Raw genomic sequence first — 21923 nt, 5'->3', positions numbered from 1 at the left:
CGGAACAAAAAGAACAGTAACCATTTCAATAATATTTGAATGTCTTCTTTCAAATGCATCGGCATTTCGCTCATGAAAGCCAACAATTGAATTAGAAAGAACCGGTTAACGAACAGACAAAACCAACCAAATTACTCATGTTTGGCGACACCAATTTCTCACAATTTCAAACTTAATTTTATACTACATATATATAGTAATACAGCAATATAATTCAGAGAAAGTGAAACGGTCTGAAATAAAAATAAATCAAGACAAAGGCAGCAAAACAATTATCTGCAACTTTTTGGAGAAGCCTGAGGAATTTAATTTTGCTCAAAATTAAATAAAATGCACATGCGTTATAGCACCAAATGATCACATGCTTTTATTTCCTTCAATTTCCTGCTTTCTTGCGAACAAAGCTCGCTTGGATTTGTTCTCAACCCCAACTGCGTTGAAACCTTCTTTCATTTGATGAAAGGCAACTTGCGGTCGGTTACACATAGACCAGCGAACTCCACATGCAGCTAAAACCAAACAAACGTTTATATATTTTTAAATTTTTTCAGCAAACAACAAGAAAATGCACTCAAAATTGCAAGGGTTAAAAATATCTACCATAAATTTGCTCATTGTTGTTTTACTCACTTTTCAATTTATCAATTCTAGTTGGGGACGGAAACTCAGCTCGAGTATTCCGGTCAATTCGCCCTGGCTCCAGAACATAGTCCTCGAGTTCTTTGTCACTGAACAGAACTCTTGCAACTGCACGACCCCATAAGTTCGGCGTTGATCCTTTCACACTTACAAGATTTATTCCATTATGCTCTATTTTTTGCAAGTTATCAAGCTCATCGGGGGCTTGTTGATTCAAAAAACCCATACGTTCTTGTGAGTCACCCTAAAAAAATCTTAACTTAATTTGAGGAAGCATAGAAAACTTTTTTAAATTTTGGCATTTTGAAAAAAAAAGTTTTTTAGGTTGCAGCCTTTTTGATTTTTAGAGAAAGTTATTCTTTTAGGGTTTTCTATGAACCTAAACCATTTTAAAAGACTGGATCATTGGGCAACTTTTACTGGGAAAACAAAAACGAAAATCCTTTATCAAAAGTAGTAGTTCACGTTGTTTATCATTTCTGAAACAAATGATCGCTAGTTTGAGATTGAGTAATTTAATGCTATCAAGAAGTTAGCAGTAGTTGGTCGCGAAAGTCGCAACACACTTCAACAATTTGTAATTGTTTTTTGATTATGCTCTCTAATCTGACTAAGAACTTGCTAAATTTCAGACTGCCGCGGAAATCGCAGCAAGCCTTTCATCTGAAATCTGTTCTGAATCTGGTTTTAAAATTAATTTTTAGTATCGATTCGATCTTTTTTTAATCCTGATTACCACGAAAATCGCAGAAAACCAGACCTTCTAGTTATTCTCTTGTTGTGAACCCTCATCAATTCTCCTGCACAAAAAATCATTAAGTAATTAGTAGCCGCGGAAATCGCAGCTCTTAAGTTTTAAAAATTCTTTAGATAAATTTGTTCACGAAAAAAGTTTTTTGCTACCGATTTCTTTAAAATTCACAGTAAACTGTTCAAAAAGTCATATTTTTTTTACTTTTACCACCAGAAACGCAAAACTGAAACAAAAAAACGGATTGAAGAGTTTTAAACTTTTTTCAATTTTCTAATTTTGACAAAAAAATGTTTTTAAGATTGCAGCTTTTGTGATTTTGACAGCAAGCTATTATTTTCAAATTTTTTTCTTGAACCTAAACCAATTTAGAAAACTGGATCAATGAAGCTGGGATCAGAGATGCTGGGTTTTTAGCAAAACCGTTCTTTGAGGAATAAAGCAAATCTTACCACTTGTTTCATAACCTTGGCCAGTTTTGTCATCTCTTCTAGATTTCGCGAAACCAAAGTGTCTAGGCTTTTGCACAAAACTGTTGTAGCAGTAGTTAACTTTTGGGTTGTTGACTGTAAACACCCAACAGTTTCCTGAAGCTGAACCACAACTTTTGATAATCCTTGTTGTGCTCCATTCTGATCAGTCGACTACAAGAAAACAAAATGATTTTTCCCTGAGTAGTAGTTTGAACTAATATTCTTTGCACTTAAGCGGTTTGCATTACAAATTTAGTTCGTCTTCGAAAAAGATTGAACAGATCGATCAGTGAAAAAATTTTCAATTCTTATTTAATTGGAAAACTTTTCTGAAAAAAGCACTAATTACCTGAATGACTGTGACACCTTTTCCAGCTTGTTCATAACTGATCAAATTCTTCTTCGGTTTTGGCAGTGCATAAGGAGTTGATGTTTTTCGTTTAATATTTCCTGAGTTATTCAGGAGTGGCAGAGTTCTATTAGCTGTGTTAACCTAACAAATAAAACAAATGAGCTTGAAGCAGGGAACAGGCACATTCTTTTTTATAAAAAAAGATGGTAGGCTGAGAAAAAAATGAGAAAGAGCAAGAAACTTATCTGATGACAAAAATTGCAATGTATATTCGATTTCTCACCTTTCTCCTAAACTGATTCATTTCATGTGTTTCAATTTCCACTCTTGGTTTTTTGTGCATTAAGGAACAACAAAGATTCAAAGAAACTTAATGAAAATTAGAAAACTTTCTGGTGGGTTCCAAGTTATTTTTTAATCTATTTGTTTTTTCAGCATTTTAATCAAAAACTGAAACCAAGAAACTCGAAACTAAACTAGGAAACGTCGAAAAAAATGTATCTAACCGTGCTAGCCAAGGGACTTCGTGTAATGTCACTTTTTCCGAAGTATGAAGACACATCTTCAGGTGTCAAATTGAGAACTTCTTCATCTATGTTTTCGATGTTACTTTCGTCAAGCATTTGATGGGCATTCTCTTTATCAGGGTTTTCATCTTGCTGCTCGACAAAACATTGATTCGGAACTCCTGGCAGTCCTAGATCTGCCCACTCAACCATAAATGCCGACAGTTCCGCCAAGCAATTGTTACAATAAGTTTCGCCTCCAATGGCTCGAATTGATGCAGAGTAAGTTTCGGTACCAACTTTCACCTCAATTTCAGTCATAAGCTAAGCAAAATAAAATGCAAAAACATGGAAATTATGTTTCAACTTGTATTTTGTTGAGACAAATTTTGTTTCCAGATTGCAAAGCTTTAAATAAAAGACCTATTACATGTCTGTTAATGATGAAATCTAAAACTATTACAAATTTGTTAACTCAAATATGCAATCAGCTCTCAACAGCAATAATTTTAAAAAGATGCTGTTCAAGCAGTTTATCTCAACTAGCACATAGCAAAAAAATTGAATCAACAAGCTTATAAGGACCTTTGCTATAAACTTGGCATAGAAAAAATAAAAAATGAAAGGTATTGAAAACTTGCTCACGTCAGCGCACTGTCTTTCAGAATAGCTCATTTGTATTCCACTGTGGAGAACGCTTATTACAGACGCTGTGTTGTCATCGTTCACGTAAATTAACCAAAAACGGTCTTGCAGTTTTTGCTTAGCAATTCTCTCGACTATTAGCACATTTTGCTGTTCCTCTTTTTTCCCTCGGGTTCTTCTCTGGGGTAGTTGACTGACATTCTCGGTATTATTTGCTTTCTGTGAACCCTACAGAAAAAATCAATGAGAAAATATTAAAAACAAACTAGAAACTGTTTAAGAAATTCCTTGCAAATTCCTGTGAGAGTTAGCTGGAATTCCTAAAGTTTTTAGTTGATGATTAATTGTTGTATTTTAGGTTAGAGATAAAAAAAAACTTTGCTTAGAAAGTCGGAAGCTAATTTTTTTGAATATTTGATAATTATGTTCAATCATCGACTAACCTCTGGTAAGACAGGTTCATCGATTACATTGTTGACCGAACTTTTGCTGACAGAGTTGCTAGTGTCAAGCAGAGGAGTCGCCTGGGTTCTAGGCTGATGGGTAATAACAAACGTTTTTGATAAACTCATTCTGATAAAGTTTTTGATAAATAGCAAGCAATCTGAAATCTTTGATCCAGAGAAATGTTCTCAAGTCAGACAAAAATCCACCAGCAGTCAAGCAAAAAAGCAGCAAATAGTCAGGTAATGCCACTGAATCTGTGATATTTTCCGATAGAGCTGAAATAATTGAACCTGTAATTATACCAAATATACGTTAACTATTCTACCTCAACTTTCGCTTTGTCGACCACTCTTAAAAAACCTGGGCACACCACTAAGGATAATTTTTGAAAAAAAGGGGAAAGGGCAATGCTAACACTGTTAATTTAAGCTGGCTTAGTAGAACTTTCAAGCTATTTTTCAAAAGATCGCAAAAAAGTATCAGATCTAGAATTATCGCCATAACCTGTAGTCACATCAATGAACTTCTAAAAAAAGCGGCAAAAAGGAATAGGTTTTGTCTAAATCTTGTTCAATAAGGTTATGCACTTGCTTTTCTTTAACTTACTTGTCAGCAAACGCTATTTTCACGAATCTAGATGTCAATTGGGCGACAGATTGTGCATGTGCTGGAAGATATCTACCATAAGTTTCCTTGCAGTGTACAGCTCGACTTTGATCCAGAGAAATGTTCTCACGTCAGACAAAATTCCACTAGCAGTCAAGCAACAAAAAAAGCAGTAAATTGCCAGGTTATGCCACTGAATCTGTGATATGTCTTTTTCCGATAGAGCGTTTACGACTTTTGAAACTCTCTCATTTACTTTTTTAGTTCTTTGTAGCGCCTACTTTTTTGCTCTCCAGAAGTGGAACTTATTCACGGTAATTTAAACTCCTTCGACTAGCGCGCGTTCGTTGTTCAAAATCGGTTTTTATTTGGATAGTTAGAAGCTAGTTATATTAACTTTACAAAATCAGAAAGACATTTGTCTGAAAAGCGAAAGAAGAGTTAAATCGAATTTCAGAAACAAATCAAAGGGGAGGGAAAAACTGGAAGGAGATGAAGCTCCAACTACATGGAGACCTAAAGACAACACTCATCATACGAAAAAGAGGCGGCTTCATAATTTAGACCGGTCCGAATAGCTGATTAGTTGTCGAAGAACAAAACTAATAAAATCAACACACATTCAGAGATCAGATGAGTAGATCTTATGCAAGCAACAATAGTTGATTTAAAACAATTTAGGCTTACCAGCATCTTATAAATTCAATTTATTTAATTTTATCAACTAGTTGACAGTAGATGGTCGCAAAAGTCGCAACAAACTACAATTCGTAATTAATTTTTGATTATGCTTTCTAACTTGAATAAGGACTTTTCACTAAGAATTTGATTAAGAAATTTCAGGCTGCCGCGAAAATCGCAGCAAGCTTTTCATCTAAAATCTGTTCTGCGTCTGGTTTTAAAATTTTTCTTGAGTATCGAAATTTTTTAAGAAACTGATCACCGCGGAAGTCGCAGCAAATCAAATTTTTTTCCCTTGTTCCGCTGTACCCTCATCAGGTCTGCCGCAAAGAAAATGTCATTCAAATATCTAAAAGCCACGGAAATCGCAGCACTAAACTTTTGGCTGTGATGAAGTTGTTGACGGAAAAAACTTTTGCTATCGATTGCTACAAAATTCACAGTAAACTGTTAAAAATATGTGTTTTATGAGTTTTACAAATACCAGGAATGCATAGCAGAAAGGAAGGAAAAAGAAGAAACAAAGAAACTGTTGGACCATTTAAAAAAGTCGTGATGAGGAATGTTTTTTTTTAAAGATTTGGTCGCGGTAGTCGCAACACACCTATATATCTTGTAATTAGTTTTTCATTATGCTTTCTAATTTGACTTAAAGCTTGCTCAGTTTGGGATCGCCGCGCAAGTCGCAGCAAGCTATTCACTCCTAATTCGCCGTTTTCTCCAACATATTTTTCACAAAAGTGAGACCATTGAAAAGTGACTCTTATGGAGAGTCTGCTGCTTGTATTCCGCATAAAATTAAAAATATATAGATAATTCTTAACCATTGCAAAAAACTACATAGCTTAAGCGTGAAAAAAGTCTTTCGTAAAACAATTTAGGCTTACCAGCATCTTATAAATTCAATTTATTGAATTCTATCAACTAGTTGGCAGTAGATAGTCGCGAAAGTCGCAACAAAGTACAATACGTAATTAATTTTTGATTATGCTTTCTAGTTTGACTAAGGACTTTTGACTAAGAATTTGACTAAGAAGTTTCAGGCTGCCGCGAAAATCGCAGCAAGCTTTTCATCTGAAATCTGTTCTGAGTCTGGTTTTAGAATTCTTCTTGAGTATCAAAATTTTTTTAAAATCTGATCACCGCGGAAGTCGCAGCAAATCAAATCTTTTTTTCCCATGTTCGGCTGAACCCTCATCAGATCTGCTGCAAAGAAAAAGTCATTTAAATATTTAAAAGCCACGGAAATCGCAACACTAAACTTTTGGCTGTGATAAATTTGTTGACGGAAAAAACTTTTGCTACCGATTGCTACAAAATTCACAGTAAACTGTTAAAAATATGTATTTTATTAGTTTTACAACTACCAGGAAAGACTAGCAGAAAGGAAGAAAAAAGAAACTGTTGGAACGTTTTAAAAAGTCTTGATGAGAAGTGTTTTTGTTTAAGATTTGCTCTTGTGTCAAAGTTATCAATCAAGGTAACAGCCAAAACAAAAATTCACAAGAAAGTTTCATTCAATCTTTCAGTTCAGTTGAGTTGAGTTTAATTTTTTCTTTTTGTGTCACAAGAAGAGTTTAATTTTGCTACAAATTTTTTGTGTTGAGTTTAATTTTCTTTTTGTGTCACAAGTTGACAGGTTAAGCATTTTTTGTCGAGTTTTCTCGATAAACTTTTTTTTCTGATGACATTGAACCAAACATATCTTTCTGGTTTCCACCACTCAGTTGGCGCTTCTTCTGCACTGCATCCTTTTGGTTACTAAACTGACGCCCATCATTTCTTTGCATTTCCTTAACTCTTGGATTTTTCAATGCATTCAAGTCTTTTTCATTATTGACTTGTATAAATCTCTGCCTCCCGGAACTTGTGTCACAAACAACCGACACAGCACAATTATGAGTTGTCGTTACAAAACCTCTGCTCTCGGCCAAGCGTTTCACATAAGCATCCAATGGAGGCAACCGCTCTTTCACCCAAATTGTTTTACCATTGATTGGATTTTTGTGATCATCATACTTTAGTTTTCGCCGGTTCTTGTAGGCTTCAAACTTGTCATTGAAATAAATGAATTTGATTATGACTGAAGGCATAATGTTTCTATCCAAATATTTGTTCGGTAGTATATGGAAAGCTTTCAAACTACTGCCCGAAATCTTGACTTTGAGATATTTGTCCAAAAAATGTATCACATTACTTAAAAATTTCCTCTCATCACGCGGATCAAACGGGGGATTGTCGACAATTATGGAATCCTTTGATGTATAGCGCTCTTGTTGTCGCACTCGAATATCTAACTCATCAACAAAATCTTTAAGTTCCCCGTATTTTGATAGAATTTCTGACTTACTTTCTTCCACCTCGGTTATTATTTTACTCACGACTTCACGAGTTGGCCCATCTGCTATCGCACCCACAAGCTCTTTCCATCGGGCATCCATAGCTAATGCTAAAGTTTTGACGGCGATCGCTGTTACTACTATTGCTTACGGTAAGCTCAATTCGGGACGTCAATTTAGCTGAAATAATTGAACATGTAATTATATCAAATATACGTTAACTGTTCTACCTCAACTTTCGCTTTATCGACCACTCGTAAAAAAACATTTGCACACCACTAAAGATAATTTTTGAAAAAAAGGGGAAAGGGCAAAGCTATTACTGTTATTTTAAGCTGGCTTAGTAGAACTTTCAAGCTATTTTTCAAAGGATCACAAAAAAGTATCAGATCTAGAATTATCTCCATTACCTTTAGTCACATCAATGAACTTCTAAAAAAAGCTGCCAAAAGGAATAGGTTTTGTCTAAATTTTGTTCAATAAGGTTATGCACTTGCTTTTCTTTAACTTACTTGTCAGCAAACGCTATTTTAACGCACCTCGATGTCAATTGGGCGACAGATTGTGCATGCGCTGGAAGATATCTACAATAAGTTTCCTTGCAGTGTACAGCTCGAATTGGATGCAGAGAAATGTTCTCACGTCAAACAAAAATCCACTAGCAGTCAAGCAATAAAAAAAAGCAGAAAATAGCCAGGTAATGCCACTGAATCTGTGATATGTCTTTTTCCGATAGAGCTGAAATAATTGAACCTGTAATTACATCAAATATATGTTAACTGTTCTACCTCAACTATCGCTTTGTCGACCACTCTTAAAAAAACCTGTGCACACCACTTAAGATAATTTTTGAAAAAAAGGGGAAAGGGCAAAGCTATTACTGTTATTTTATGCTGGCTTAGTAGAACTTTCAAGCTATTTTTCAAAAGATCACAAAGAAGTATCAGATCTAGAATTATCGCCATAACCTGTAGTCACATCAATGAACTTTTAAGAAAAAGCTGCAAAAAGGAATAGGTTTTGTCTAAATTTTGTTCAATAGGGTTATGCACTTGCTTTTCTTCAACTTAAAAGTCAGCAAACGCTATTTTAACGCACCTAGATGTCAATTGGGCGACAGATTGTGCATGTGCTGGAAGATATCTACCATACGTTTCCTTGCAGTGTACAGCTCGACTTTGATCCAGAGAAATGTTCTCACGTCAGACAAAAATCCACTAGCAGTCAAGAAATAAAAAAAAGCAGTAAATAGCCAGGTAATGCCACTGAATCTGTGATATGTCTTTTTCCGATAGAGCTGAAATAATTGAAAGTGTAATTATATCAAATATACGTTAACTGTTCTACCTCAACTTTCGCTTTGTCGACCACTCTTAAAAAAACCTGTGCACACCACTAAAGATAATTTTTGAAAAAAAAGGGGAAAGGGCAAAGCTATTACAGTTATTTTAAGCTGGCTTAGTAAAATTTTCAAGCTATTTTTCAAAAGATCACAAAAACGTATCAGATCTGGAATTATCGCCATAACCTGTAGTCACATCAATGAACTTTAAAAAAAAGCTGCAGAAAGGAAAAGGTTTTGTCTAAATCTTGTTAAATAAGGTTATGCACTTGCTTTTCTTTAACTTACTTTTCAGCAAACGCTATTTTAACGAATCTAGATGTCAATTGGGCGACAGTTTGTGCATGTGCTGGAAGATATCTACCATAAGTTTCCTTGCAGTGTACAGCTCGACTTTGATCCAGAGAAATGTTCTCACGTCAGTCAAAAAACCACTAGCAGTCCAGCAATAAAAAAGCAGTAAATAGCCAGGTAATGCCACTGAATCTGTGATATGTCTTTTTTCGATAGAGCTGAAATAATTGAACCTGTAATTATATCAAATATACGTTAACTGTTCTACTTCAACTTTCGCTTTGTCGACCACTCTTAAAAAAACCTGTGCACACCACTAAAGATAATTTTTGAAAAAAGGGGGAAAGAGCAAAGCTATTACTGTTATTTTAAGCTGGCTTAGTAGAACTTTCAAGCTATTTTTCAAAAGATCACAAAAAGTATCAGATCTAGAATTATCGCCATAACCTTTAGTCACATCAATGAACTTTTAAAAAAGCTGCAAAAAGGAAAATGTTTTGTCTAAATTTTGTTCAATAAGGTTATGCTATTGCTTTTCTTTAAATTACTAGTCAGCAAACGCTATTTTAACACACCTAGATGTCAATTGGGCGACAGACTGTGCATGTGCTGGAAGATATCTACCATAAGTTTCCTTGCAGTGTACAGCTCGACTTTGATCCAGGGAAATGTTCTCACGTCAAACAAAATTCCACTAACAGTCAAGCAATTAAAAAAGCAGTAAATAGCCAGGTAATGCCACTGAATCTGTGATATGTCTTTTTCCGATAGAGCGTTTACGACTTTTGAAACTCTCTCATTTACCTTTTTAGTTCTTTGTAGCACCTACTTTTTTTGCTCTTCAGAAGTGGAAATTATTCACGGTTATTTAAGCTCCCTCGACTAGCGCGCGTTCGTTGTTCAAAATTGGTGTTTCTTCGGATAGTTAGAAGCTAGTTATGTTAACTTCACAAAACCAGAAAGACATTTGTCTGAAAAGCGAAAGAAGGGTTGGGTTATTCAATGTTGATTCTAGTTGGTTTAAATGAAAACGAATGTCAAGAATTTAAGCTCTATTAGAGTGTTGTTCATTATCAATTTGGTGATGAATATCAATTCGGTGATGAAAAATTGCCGAAATCGGTTAATAGTTTTACATTGAACAAATCAAAACAAAAATGGATTAATTTTAGAAGCTAACTGATCTTCGGTTTACGATAATCAAATAGCGCAATGCCTTAAAGCTCTGTGAATTTTCAGAACGATAATAAAAACTTCTTTGATAAATTTAACCTAATTTGAGAAAACTGAATCAATAGGTAAAACTTTTATTCCGCTGGAAAATTCAATAATTAAATTTCACTTTCGAAATTAGAAGTCGATCATGTGACTTTTATAATTTTGCTGATCGATAGTGGAATTAACCCTCCTTTTAACAAAGCCTGAACAAATTATAAGACTTTTTTAGAAAAAAATGATCGAGACCTATATAAGTCTGAAATACGTTCATCAACTCTTAATAGAATAAATCATAGTCATTAAAAACATAAAATAAGCTTTGCTTCGCAGACACTAGCGAGAACACGACAAAGCAGCTCTATGAAGTGCAATAAGAAAAACTTTGTGATCGAAAACGTCCTTATCCTTTGCTTGGAATAAATAGTACTAAAAAATTTTTTTTGAGAATCGAACAATACACTACCGAGCACAGTTTGCTTGTCATTGATTATATAAAGATAATTGCTACTTTAATTATCGAATATCCAAGGAAATTTCAATTTATTTATTCGCTCCTCTTAACTGAACAACATTTTAACATCATTACTCCATCTTAAACTGGATTATTAGCTTTTTAAAATAAATTTAGAGCTCAAATAAATTTTTTCGAGCACAATTCCTTGGCGTGAAATACAACAAGTAAGGATTTAAATGAAGGATTGATTACATAGTGAAAACCTATAAACCGCGAAATGATCCATAGCACCATTTTATGTTTCGAATTAACCTGCTCGTAATCAGTGGCTGGTCACATCATCTTAAATTACACTTCAGTCAGCCGGAACTGGTTTTTTGAGGGGGAGCGATAGGGTTACTTCTTCATCTTCTCAATTGAGCCGTTAATGTGTTGCAGGAATTCGACGTAGGATGAGCTGCCGTCAGTTCTGTCATCTACCAGGCTCTCAAAAAACAGAGCCTTGCTGGGGTCATCGTCTCTGAGTATTAGGATGGGTGCGTGGTTTGGCCTCGAGTCCAGCAAGTGGAATATGAAAGCTCTGAGGGCATTTGACACAGTGTTGTCTAACTCAGGCAGCGACTTCAATCCTCCAGATGGTATGCCAGTGGGATTCGGAAGGTCCAGGACCTTCATGCACCAGTTCATTGATACGTGACTTCGCACCAAAAGGATCATCTGGGTGCCCTTGTCCAGAAGGTATGCCCCGTCACGAGACAGACTCTCTGCTGACAACTGAAGTTGGGGAGGCTGGGGGATCTTTCCCTCTGCGAAGCTGAACACGGTCTCCTGGTTGGCGTTGGTGGGCGTCTCGTTTGGATCAGATCCCATTAGAGGCTGTAGATGAATATTGTGTACTGGGTACATTGGAGGGTAAATCATATGCATATCTGAAGTTATTATATGTTCAGAAGTTATTTTTTGTTGGATCTATACCCTTACTTTTTGTTTCTATTTTTTTTCTATCATTTGTTTCCTTCATTATGAAAAAAATCCCTTCCCCTCACCAGACATAGAGAATCAATCAGCATCAGAATTTATAGAAAACTGACTAAACAGCATCATTGGTACAAATTAGGTAATCTGGAAAAAAAATATATCTATATAAGTAATCAAGAAAAAAAGTTATTGAGATAATGTTGAAAAAAACATTATCGAGAGTCCAAATGTCTCGGCGTGCAAAATTATGTCCCTTGAGATATCCCCCTCGAGAAAATACTAGATCTAAATAAGGACGTGATTTTAAACGAGTTTTAGTGTTATTTGAAAAAATAACTATTTTTAATGAAAAAAACAAGACACGTGACAAAAGTTCAGAATTCATTCGAAAATTTCAAAAAAAAAAATTTCAGATCTGATCATGTCTGATGCAGTTCAGGACAGACATGCAATCTCACAACAAATGGATTCAACCTGGGCATATCTGTATTTTTATTTTATTTCCGTAACATTAAAATTGTTGTATCTTCCAGGTCTGAACATGTCTGATACAGTTCAGGGCAGATATGCAATCTCACAACAAATGGATTAACCCTGGGCATATCTGTATTTTTATTTTATTTCTGTACAACGATATATTATACATGCATTTTCTCCAGTTATCTTCCGGCGTGCGTCTTTTGTTTGAAACTACAGAAACTAATAAAATCAAAACAGCTGAGCTTCTACGGAACCAATTTTGCGGCACTATTTTCAAAATATTTGACATGAACAGCAAAATAGAAACAATATTTGTACATATGATAAACCATCTGGCGATAAAAGCAGTAGATTCGGACCTTTGTTTGCTTTCTCAGCGATGAGTTTCGAATCAGCCAATCGGCTCATGGTCAAATTGCTTACAGGGTCAACGTCAGAAGTTGATATAATATGCCGTCGCTTTCTTCAAAAGCGTAATCTCACAGGCGAGCTCTTTACAAATGAAACAGCACACAATTTTTTCCATGATTGGTCTGGTTTCGAGCCGAAAACTAATGCAATGACTTTCGATAAAGAGCTGTTGGAAACAAACGAAGTTCAAATCGCTCGAAACATTTGTCCTGGTTCCAAAATTTTTAATCGACATATCATCAGGGGCGTATACTACGATTCAGTCGCGTACAAAAGGTCATCAGGTGAGGAATTAGCTTCATACAGTTCAGCAGTGGAAGTAGTAAATTATTCGGTCAAATTCAATTCTTCCTTGTCCCTAATCCTAACGATGATGAATTACACGCATGTGTTAAAATTTTTGAGCAAAAAGAGAATGTCGGACCTGTGGAGGGAATATTTTATCGAGTTAAAGTACTAGCAAAATAGACCTCATACCTGCGTATGATTTCCGCAAAGTTTTATACTGCAAGAGCTGTATCGCGAAACAAGACAAAGACTGCGTGGAAAGCTCTATAATTGTAGAATACATGATTTCACTTTCATCAACTCATCATCACTTCTAGATGAAGCTCGAATATTCCAAGAAATCCCTAACTCAGCCTAAGTTATTTTATCTTAGTTCATTCGTGTGTTATGTATTCTGATGTTTCTATGTATTCTGACCTTCCGTGATAGTTGAACACAAATTCGTGATAGTTGAACACAAAAATTGACCTCTTCGTTTTTAAAATCCATAAATTAAATCTCATAAGTTAAAACGAGGCACTAATCAATTTCGCGCAATTAATTGATTGCTAGAAGCAAGTTTTGGCACTTGTTTCTTCACATAGACTGTGAAGTGACATATCGAGTTGTCTGTAAGTTGAAGTTTTCTAGCTTTAAACAGAAATATGGTATATGGAAATATCGCAAAAGATTTAAAATATTATGTTTTCAAACAATGAAAAACTTTCCTAAACTCAACAGTTTGTGAAAAGTGATGTTTGTGGTACTGTTGGTTTATGTTTGTGGTACTGTTGGAATCAACAAATACGAAAACTGTAGATTATTGGTCGCATGGAAAAAGAGCATGGTTAATTAATTCCTTTCTAGCATGTTTTAATTGATGAGTATTTGTTTCAGGCTAAACCTTTCGATAATGAGTAAGCACAAAAACATCAATTTCCGTCGCTTGACTGAGTGTTACCTGACTGTGATAATGAATGGGCCCACTTAATTGTCGTTGACGGGCTTGTAAGAAGTCATCACGAGATTGGAGGATTTAGCACCCAAGGCTCTTACCAAAAGTCCCAAAATTGTGTATGTGTCACATCGAAAAAATTTTTAGGAAATGTGCCGAGTCAAGAGTTATTTTTAAACTCCAATGTGAATTTGAAGCTGGGCGCTTTCATGACTTCATGAAAAGTCATATGGATTTGCTGCTAAAATACACAAAACTAACTAGTGACCGCGGACCCGGTGTTGCAAGAAAGAATGTCAATTGGCAAACCATACCCGCGAGCAGAGCCAATATGCGAGCTGTGGTTTGAAAAAATAATTTATCAATAATGTCATACATTGGACATTTATTTGCTTTGTATTTAAAATTGAAAATCATTGGAGCTTGTAATTGATGATCTAATTTGCTTATTTTTACTTTTCAAGCCCTCTGCCAAAAAAAAAATTGCACTTGCGCACAACTCCAAAGCACCTTATGCAAAAACAACTGACTGTGTTCGACCGTCATCTGGTTTTGTGCGCTATAGATCTCACCGTAATCATTTTGAGTTTTGCATGTACTTTTGGATAAGACTAAAAAAACATTTGTTTTATAATTTTATTTAAACTGCAAGTCAAGTGTTAACGTTTCCTAAATGATTAACTGTCGTTTAACATCTTTCGTTTTGTCACTGACTGATAGTTTCACTAAATTGTTTTTATAGCTTTTATGCTTATAATTTATCGGGACCACGTGCATATTTCTCGAGGGGGTACTGTATATGATCAGCAATTATGCTGTTCCAGCTAACTGCATTTTATAAATACATACAATGGATACTTTTGCTACTTGCAATTGTTTTACAGTTGTGCAAGCAAAAAAATTCCTCAAGATCAAATTCAAGCTGAAGTTTTTTTTCTGTTCGACTTTCCTTCGACCGACTCGACTTCACATTCCGATTTTGAATTTGATGGGGATCATTTTTCGACCATCGCGACTATTTTTTCGACCGCTGTGACTAATTTTTTGACCTTGCTCTGACCAATTTTTGGACTGCCGCATCCATTTTTTTTGGACCGCCGCGACTAATTTTTCGACTATGCCGTGACGAAGTTTTTGACCGCCGCGACTAATATGTCGACCGCCGTGACGAGTTTTTGACCGCTGCGACTTATTTTTGGACCATGCGGCAACTAATTTTTTAACTGCCGCGACGAATTTTTTGACCGCCTAATTGTTCGACCATCCCGCGTCCGTTTTTTTGACCCGTGCGAAATTTTTTTTGACCTTGCACTGACCAGCTTTTGGACCGCCGCGTATTTTTTTTTGACTGCCGGGACTAACTTTTCGACCATGACCCGACAATTTTTTGACCACCGCGACTATTTCAATTTTTGGACCACCGCGACGAATTTTTCGACCGTCCCGCCTAATTGTTCGACCATCGCGCGTCAATTTTTTTGACCGGTGCGAAAGTTTTTTGACCTCGCACAGACCAACTTTTGGACTGCCCCGTATTTTTTTTGACCGACGCGGCTACATTTTCGACCATGCCGCGACGAATGTTTTGACCGCTGCGACGAATCTTTTGAACGCTGCGACGATTCGTTGTTCCACCGCGACTATTTTTTTGACCGCTGCGACTAATTTTTCAACCATGCCCCGACAATTTTTTTGTCGCCGCGTTTTTTTTCGAACGCTGCGGCTAATTTTTTGACCATGCCGCGTTATTTTTTTACGAATTTTTTGACCGCCGCGACTACTTTTTTGACCGCTGCGACTAATTTTTCAACCATGCCCCGACAATTTTTTTGTCGCCGCGTTTTTTTTCGAACGCTCGGACTACTTTTTTGACCATGCTGCGATGATTTTGTTGACAGCCGCGAATATTTTTTTGACCGCCGCAGCTAATTCTTCGACCGAGGCGCGACGAATTCTTTGACCGCTGCGACAATTTGTTTGTCCACCGCGACTATTTTTTTGACCGCTGCGACTAATTTTTCGACCATGCCGTGACAATTTGTTTTGTGTGCCGCAACTTTTTTTTCGACCACTGTGATTAATTTTTCGATCATGACCCGACAATTTTTTACGAATTTTGTGACCGCCGTTGCTAATGTCTCAACTGCCGCGACAAGTTTTGACCATCCTGCATCAGTTTTTTGACCGCCGTGACGTTTTTTGTCCGCGACTACTTTTTTGACCATGCCGCGACGATTTTGTTGACAGCCGCGACTATTTTTTCGACCGCTGTGACTAATTTTTTGACCTTGCTCTGACCAATTTTTGGACTGCCGCATCCATTTTTTTTGGACCGCCGCGACTAATTTTTCGACTATGCCGTGACGAAGTTTTTCACCGCCGCGACTAATATGTCGACCGCCGTGATGAGTTTTTGACCGCTGCGACTTATTTTTGGACCATGCGGCAACTAATTTTTTAACTGCCGCGACCAATTTTTTGACCGCCTAATTGTTCGACCATCCCGCGTCAATTTTTTTTTGACCGGTGCGAAAGTTTTTTTACCTCGCACAGACCAACTTTTGGACTGCCCCGTATTTTTTTTTGACCGACGCGGCTACATTTTCGACCATCCCGCGACGAATGTTTTGACCGCTGCGACGAATCTTTTGAACGCTGCGACGATTCGTTGGTCCACCGCGACTATTTTTTTGACCGCTGCGACTAATTTTTCAACCATGCCCCGACAATTTTTTTTGTCGCCGCGTTTTTTTTTCGAACGCTGCGGCTAATTTTTTGACCATGCCGCGACATTTTTTTACAAATTTTTTGACCGCCGCGACTACTTTTTTGACCGCTCCGACTACTTTTTTGACCATGCTGCGATGATTTTGTTGACAGCCGCGAATATTTTTTTGACCGCCGCAGCTAATTCTTCGACCGAGGTGCGACGAATTGTTTGACCGCTGCGACCCTTTGTTTGTCCACCGCGACTATTTTTTTTAACCGCTGCGACTAATTTTTCGACCATGCCGTGACAATTTTTTTTGTCTGCCGCGACTTTTTTTTCGACCACTGTGACTAATTTTTCGATCATGACCCGACAATTTTTTTGTCGCCCCGTTTTTTTTCGAACGCTGCGGCTAATTTTTCGACCATGCCGTGACAATTTTTTTTGTCTGCTGCGACTTTTTTTTCGACCACCGTGATTAATTTTTCGATCATGACCCGACAATTTTTTACGAATTTTGTGACCGCCGTTGCTAATGTCTCAACTGCCGCGACAAGTTTTGACCATCCTGCATCAGTTTTTTGACCGCCGTGACGTTTTTTGTCCGCGACTACTTTTTTGACCATGCCGCGACGATTTTGTTGACAGCCGCGACTATTTTTTTGACCGCCGCGGCTAATTTTTCGACCAAGGCGCAACGAATTGTTTGACCGCTGCGACGAGTTTTTTGTCCGCCGCGACTATTTTTTTGACCGTTGCGACTAATTTTTCGACCATCGCGCGTCAATTTTTTTGACCGGTGCGAAAGTTTTTTGACCTCGCACAGACCAACTTTTGGACTGCCCCGTATATTTTTTTGACCGACGCGGCTACATTTTCGACCATGCCGCGACGAATGTTTTGACCGCTGCGACGAATCTTTTGAACGCTGCGACGATTCGTTGGTCCACCGCGACTATTTTTTTGACCGCTGCGACTAATTTTTCAACCATGCCCCGACAATTTTTTTGTCGCCGAACTTTTTTCGAACGCTGCGGCTAATTTTTTGACCATGCCGCGACAATTTTTACGATTTTTTTGACCGCCGCGACTACTTTTTTGACCGCTCCGACTACTTTTTTGACCATGCTGCGATGATTTTGTTGACAGCCGCGAATATTTTTTTGACCGCCGCAGCTAATTCTTCGACCGAGGCGCGACGAATTGTTTGACCGCTGCGACAATTTGTTTGTCCACCGCGACTAATTTTTCGACCATGCCGTGACAATTTGTTTTGTCTGCCGCGACAAGTTTTGACCATCCTGCATCAGTTTTTTGACCGCCGTGACGTTTTTTGTCCGCGACTACTTTTTTGACCATGCCGCGACGATTTTGTTGACAGCCGCGACTATTTTTTTGACCGCCGCGGCTAATTTTTCGACCAAGGCGCAACGAATTGTTTGACCGCTGCGACGAGTTTTTTGTCCGCCGCGACTATTTTTTTGACCGTTGCGACTAATTTTTCGACCATCGCGCGTCAATTTTTTTGACCGGTGCGAAAGTTTTTTGACCTCGCACAGACCAACTTTTGGACTGCCCCGTATATTTTTTTGACCGACGCGGCTACATTTTCGACCATGCCGCGACGAATGTTTTGACCGCTGCGACGAATCTTTTGAACGCTGCGACGATTCGTTGGTCCACCGCGACTATTTTTTTGACCGCTGCGACTAATTTTTCAACCATGCCCCGACAATTTTTTTGTCGCCGAGTTTTTTTTCGAACGCTGCGGCTAATTTTTTGACCATGCCGCGACAATTTTTTACGATTTTTTTGACCGCCGCGACTACTTTTTTGACCGCTCCGACTACTTTTTTGACCATGCTGCGATGATTTTGTTGACAGCCGCGAATATTTTTTTGACCGCCGCAGCTAATTCTTTGACCGAGGCGCGACGAATTGTTTGACCGCTGCGACAATTTGTTTGTCCACCGCGACTATTTTTTTGACCGCTGCGACTAATTTTTGGACCATGCGGCAACTAATTTTTTAACTGCCGCGACAAATTTTTTGACCGCCTAATTGTTCGACCATCCCGCGTCCGTTTTTTTGACCCGCGCGAAATTTTTTTTGACTTTGCACTGACCAGTTTTTGGACCGCCGCGTATTTTTTTTTGACTGCCGGGACTAACTTTTCGACCATGACCCGACAATTTTTTGACCGCCGCGACTATTTCAATTTTTGGACCACCGCGACGAATTTTTCGACCGTCCCGCCTAATTGTTCGACCATCGCGCGTCAATTTTTTTGACCGGTGCGGAAGTTTTTTGACCTTGCACAGACCAACTTTTGGACTGCCCCGTATTTTTTTTTGACCGACGCGGCTACATTTTCGACCATGCCGCGACGTTGTTTTGACCGCTGCGACGAATCTATTGAACGCTGCGACGATTCGTTGGTCCACCGCGACTATTTTTTTGACCGCTGCGACTAATTTTTCAACCATGCCCCGACAATTTTTTTGTCGCCGCGTTTTTTTTCGAACGCTGCGGCTAATTTTTTGACCATGCCGCGACAATTTTTTACGATTTTTTTGACCGCCGCGACTACTTTTTTGACCGCTCCGACTACTTTTTTGACCATGCTGCGATGATTTTGTTGACAGCCGCGAATATTTTTTTGACCGCCGCAGCTAATTCTTCGACCGAGGCGCGACGAATTGTTTGACCGCTACGACAATTTGTTTGTCCACCGCGACTAATTTTTCGACCATGCCGTGACAATTTGTTTTGTCTGCCGCGACAAGTTTTGACCATCCTGCATCAGTTTTTTGACCGCCGTGACGTTTTTTGTCCGCGACTACTTTTTTGACCATGCCGCGACGATTTTGTTGACGGCCGCGACTATTTTTTTGACCGCCGCGGCTAATTTTTCGACCAAGGCGCAACGAATTGTTTGACCGCTGCGACGAGTTTTTTGTCCGCGACTATTTTTTTGACCGTTGCGACTAATTTTTCGACCATCGCGCGTCAATTTTTTTGACCGGTGCGAAAGTTTTTTGACCTCGCACAGACCAACTTTTGGACTGCCCCGTATATTTTTTTGACCGACGCGGCTACATTTTCGACCATGCCGCGACGAATGTTTTGACCGCTGCGACGAATCTTTTGAACGCTGCGACGATTCGTTGGTCCACCGCGACTATTTTTTTGACCGCTGCGACTAATTTTTCAACCATGCCCCGACAATTTTTTTGCCGCCGAGTTTTTTTTCGAACGCTGCGGCTAATTTTTTGACCATGCCGCGACAATTTTTTACGATTTTTTTGACCGCCGCGACTACTTTTTTGACCGCTCCGACTACTTTTTTGACCATGCTGCGATGATTTTGTTGACAGCCGCGAATATTTTTTTGACCGCCGCAGCTAATTCTTCGACCGAGGCGCGACGAATTGTTTGACCGCTGCGACAATTTGTTTGTCCACCGCGACTATTTTTTTGACCGCTGCGACTAATTTTTCGACCATGCCGTGACAATTTGTTTTGTCTGCCGCGACTTTTTTTTCGACCACTGTGACTAATTTTTCGATCATGACCCGACAATTTTTTACGAATTTTTTGACCGCCGTTGCTAATGTCTCAACTGCCGCGACAAGTTTTGACCATCCTGCATCAGTTTTTTGACCGCCGTGACGTTTTTTGTCCGCGACTACTTTTTTGACCATGCCGCGACGTATTTGTTGACAGCCGCGACTATTTTTTCGACCGCTGTGACTAATTTTTTGACCTTGCTCTGACCAATTTTTGGACTGCCGCATCCATTTTTTTTGGACCGCCGCGACTAATTTTTCGACTATGCCGTGACAAAGTTTTTGACCGCCGCGACTAATATGTCGACCGCCGTGACGAGTTTTTGACCGCTGCGACTTATTTTTGGACCATGCGGCAACTAATTTTTTAACTGCCGCGACGAATTTTTTGACCGCCTAATTGTTCGACCATCCCGCGTCCGTTTTTATGACCCGCGCGAAATTTTTTTTGACTTTGCACTGACCAGTTTTTGGACCGCCGCGTATTTTTTTTTGACTGCCGGGACTAACTTTTCGACCATGACCCGACAATTTTTTGACCGCCGCGACTATTTCAATTTTTGGACCACCGCGACGAATTTTTCGACCGTCCCGCCTAATTGTTCGACCATCGCGCGTCAATTTTTTTGACCGGTGCGGAAGTTTTTTGACCTTGCACAGACCAACTTTTGGACTGCCCCGTATTTTTTTTTGACCGACGCGGCTACATTTTCGACCATGCCGCGACGAATGTTTTGACCGCTGCGACGAATCTATTGAACGCTGCGACGATTCGTTGGTCCACCGCGACTATTTTTTTGACCGCTGCGACTAATTTTTCAACCATGCCCCGACAATTTTTTTGTCGCCGCGTTTTTTTTCGAACGCTGCGGCTAATTTTTTGACCATGCCGCGACATTTGTTTACGAATTTTTTGACCGCCGCGACTACTTTTTTGACCGCTCCGACTACTTTTTTGACCATGCTTCGATGATTTTGTTGACAGCCGCAGCTAATTCTTCGACCGAGGCACGACGAATTGTTTGACCGCTGCGACAATTTGTTTGTCCACCGCGACTATTTTTTTGACCGCTGCGACTAATTTTTCGACCATGCCGTGACAATTTGTTTTGTCTGCCGCGACTTTTTTTTCGACCACTGTGATTAATTTTTCGATCATGACCCGACAATTTTTTACAAATTTTTTGACCGCCGTTGCTAATGTCTCAACTGCCGCGACAAGTTTTGACCATCCTGCATCAGTTTTTTGACCGCCGTGACGTTTTTTGTCCGCGACTACTTTTTTGACCATGCCGCGACGATTTTGTTGACAGCCGCGACTATTTTTTTGACCGCCGCGGCTAATTTTTCGACCAAGGCGCAACGAATTGTTTGACCGCTGCGACGAGTTTTTTGTCCGCCGCGACTATTTTTTTGACCGTTGCGACTAATTTTTCGACCATGCCGTGACAATTTTTTGTCTGCCGCGACTTTTTTTTCGACCGCTGTGACTAATTTTTCGATCATGCCCCGACAATTTTTTACGAATTTTTTGACCGCCATGGCTATTGTCTCAACTGCCGCGACGAGTTTTTGACCACCGCTCCTAATTTTCTGACCACCCGGCGTCAAGTTTTCTGACGGCCGCAACTCATTTTTTGACCGCCGCGACTAATTTTTTGACTGCCTAATACAACTTTTTGACCTTGCTCTGACGTTTTTTTTTTGGACCGCCGCGTCTACTTTCTTGACTGACACGGCTAGTTTCTCAACCGCCGCGACTATTTTTTTGATCATTCCGCGGTGAATTTTTTGACCGATGCGACT

At 38.8% G+C, this 21923-nt stretch overlaps 2 protein-coding genes across 2 annotated transcripts; both read right to left on the bottom strand.

Annotated features, from left to right (window-relative positions):
- Positions 1-267: 267 nt before the first annotated feature.
- On the bottom strand, positions 268-4031 carry LOC134845144 (uncharacterized). The gene is made up of 7 exons (XM_063862021.1): positions 3810-4031; positions 3367-3594; positions 2722-3045; positions 2213-2356; positions 1843-2034; positions 631-883; positions 268-509 (listed from the first exon to the last, which is right to left on the bottom strand). Exons 1-7 carry the CDS (start codon positions 3936-3938, stop codon positions 358-360), a joined length of 1422 nt encoding a protein of 473 aa, XP_063718091.1. The 5' UTR covers positions 3939-4031; the 3' UTR covers positions 268-357.
- Positions 4032-11143: 7112 nt separating this feature from the next.
- Positions 11144-11674, bottom strand: LOC134844892 (protein transport protein Sec24A-like). The gene has a single exon (XM_063861719.1). The coding sequence runs from the start codon at positions 11672-11674 to the stop codon at positions 11144-11146; it is 531 nt and encodes a 176-aa protein (XP_063717789.1).
- Positions 11675-21923: the final 10249 nt, after the last annotated feature.

Source organism: Symsagittifera roscoffensis, chromosome 4, assembly GCF_963678635.1.
Source record: "Symsagittifera roscoffensis chromosome 4, txSymRosc1.1, whole genome shotgun sequence".
NCBI lineage: Eukaryota > Metazoa > Xenacoelomorpha > Acoela > Convolutidae > Symsagittifera > Symsagittifera roscoffensis.
The sequence above is the reverse complement of the archived record's forward strand: the minus strand, read 5'-3'. Positions and strand labels throughout refer to the sequence as shown.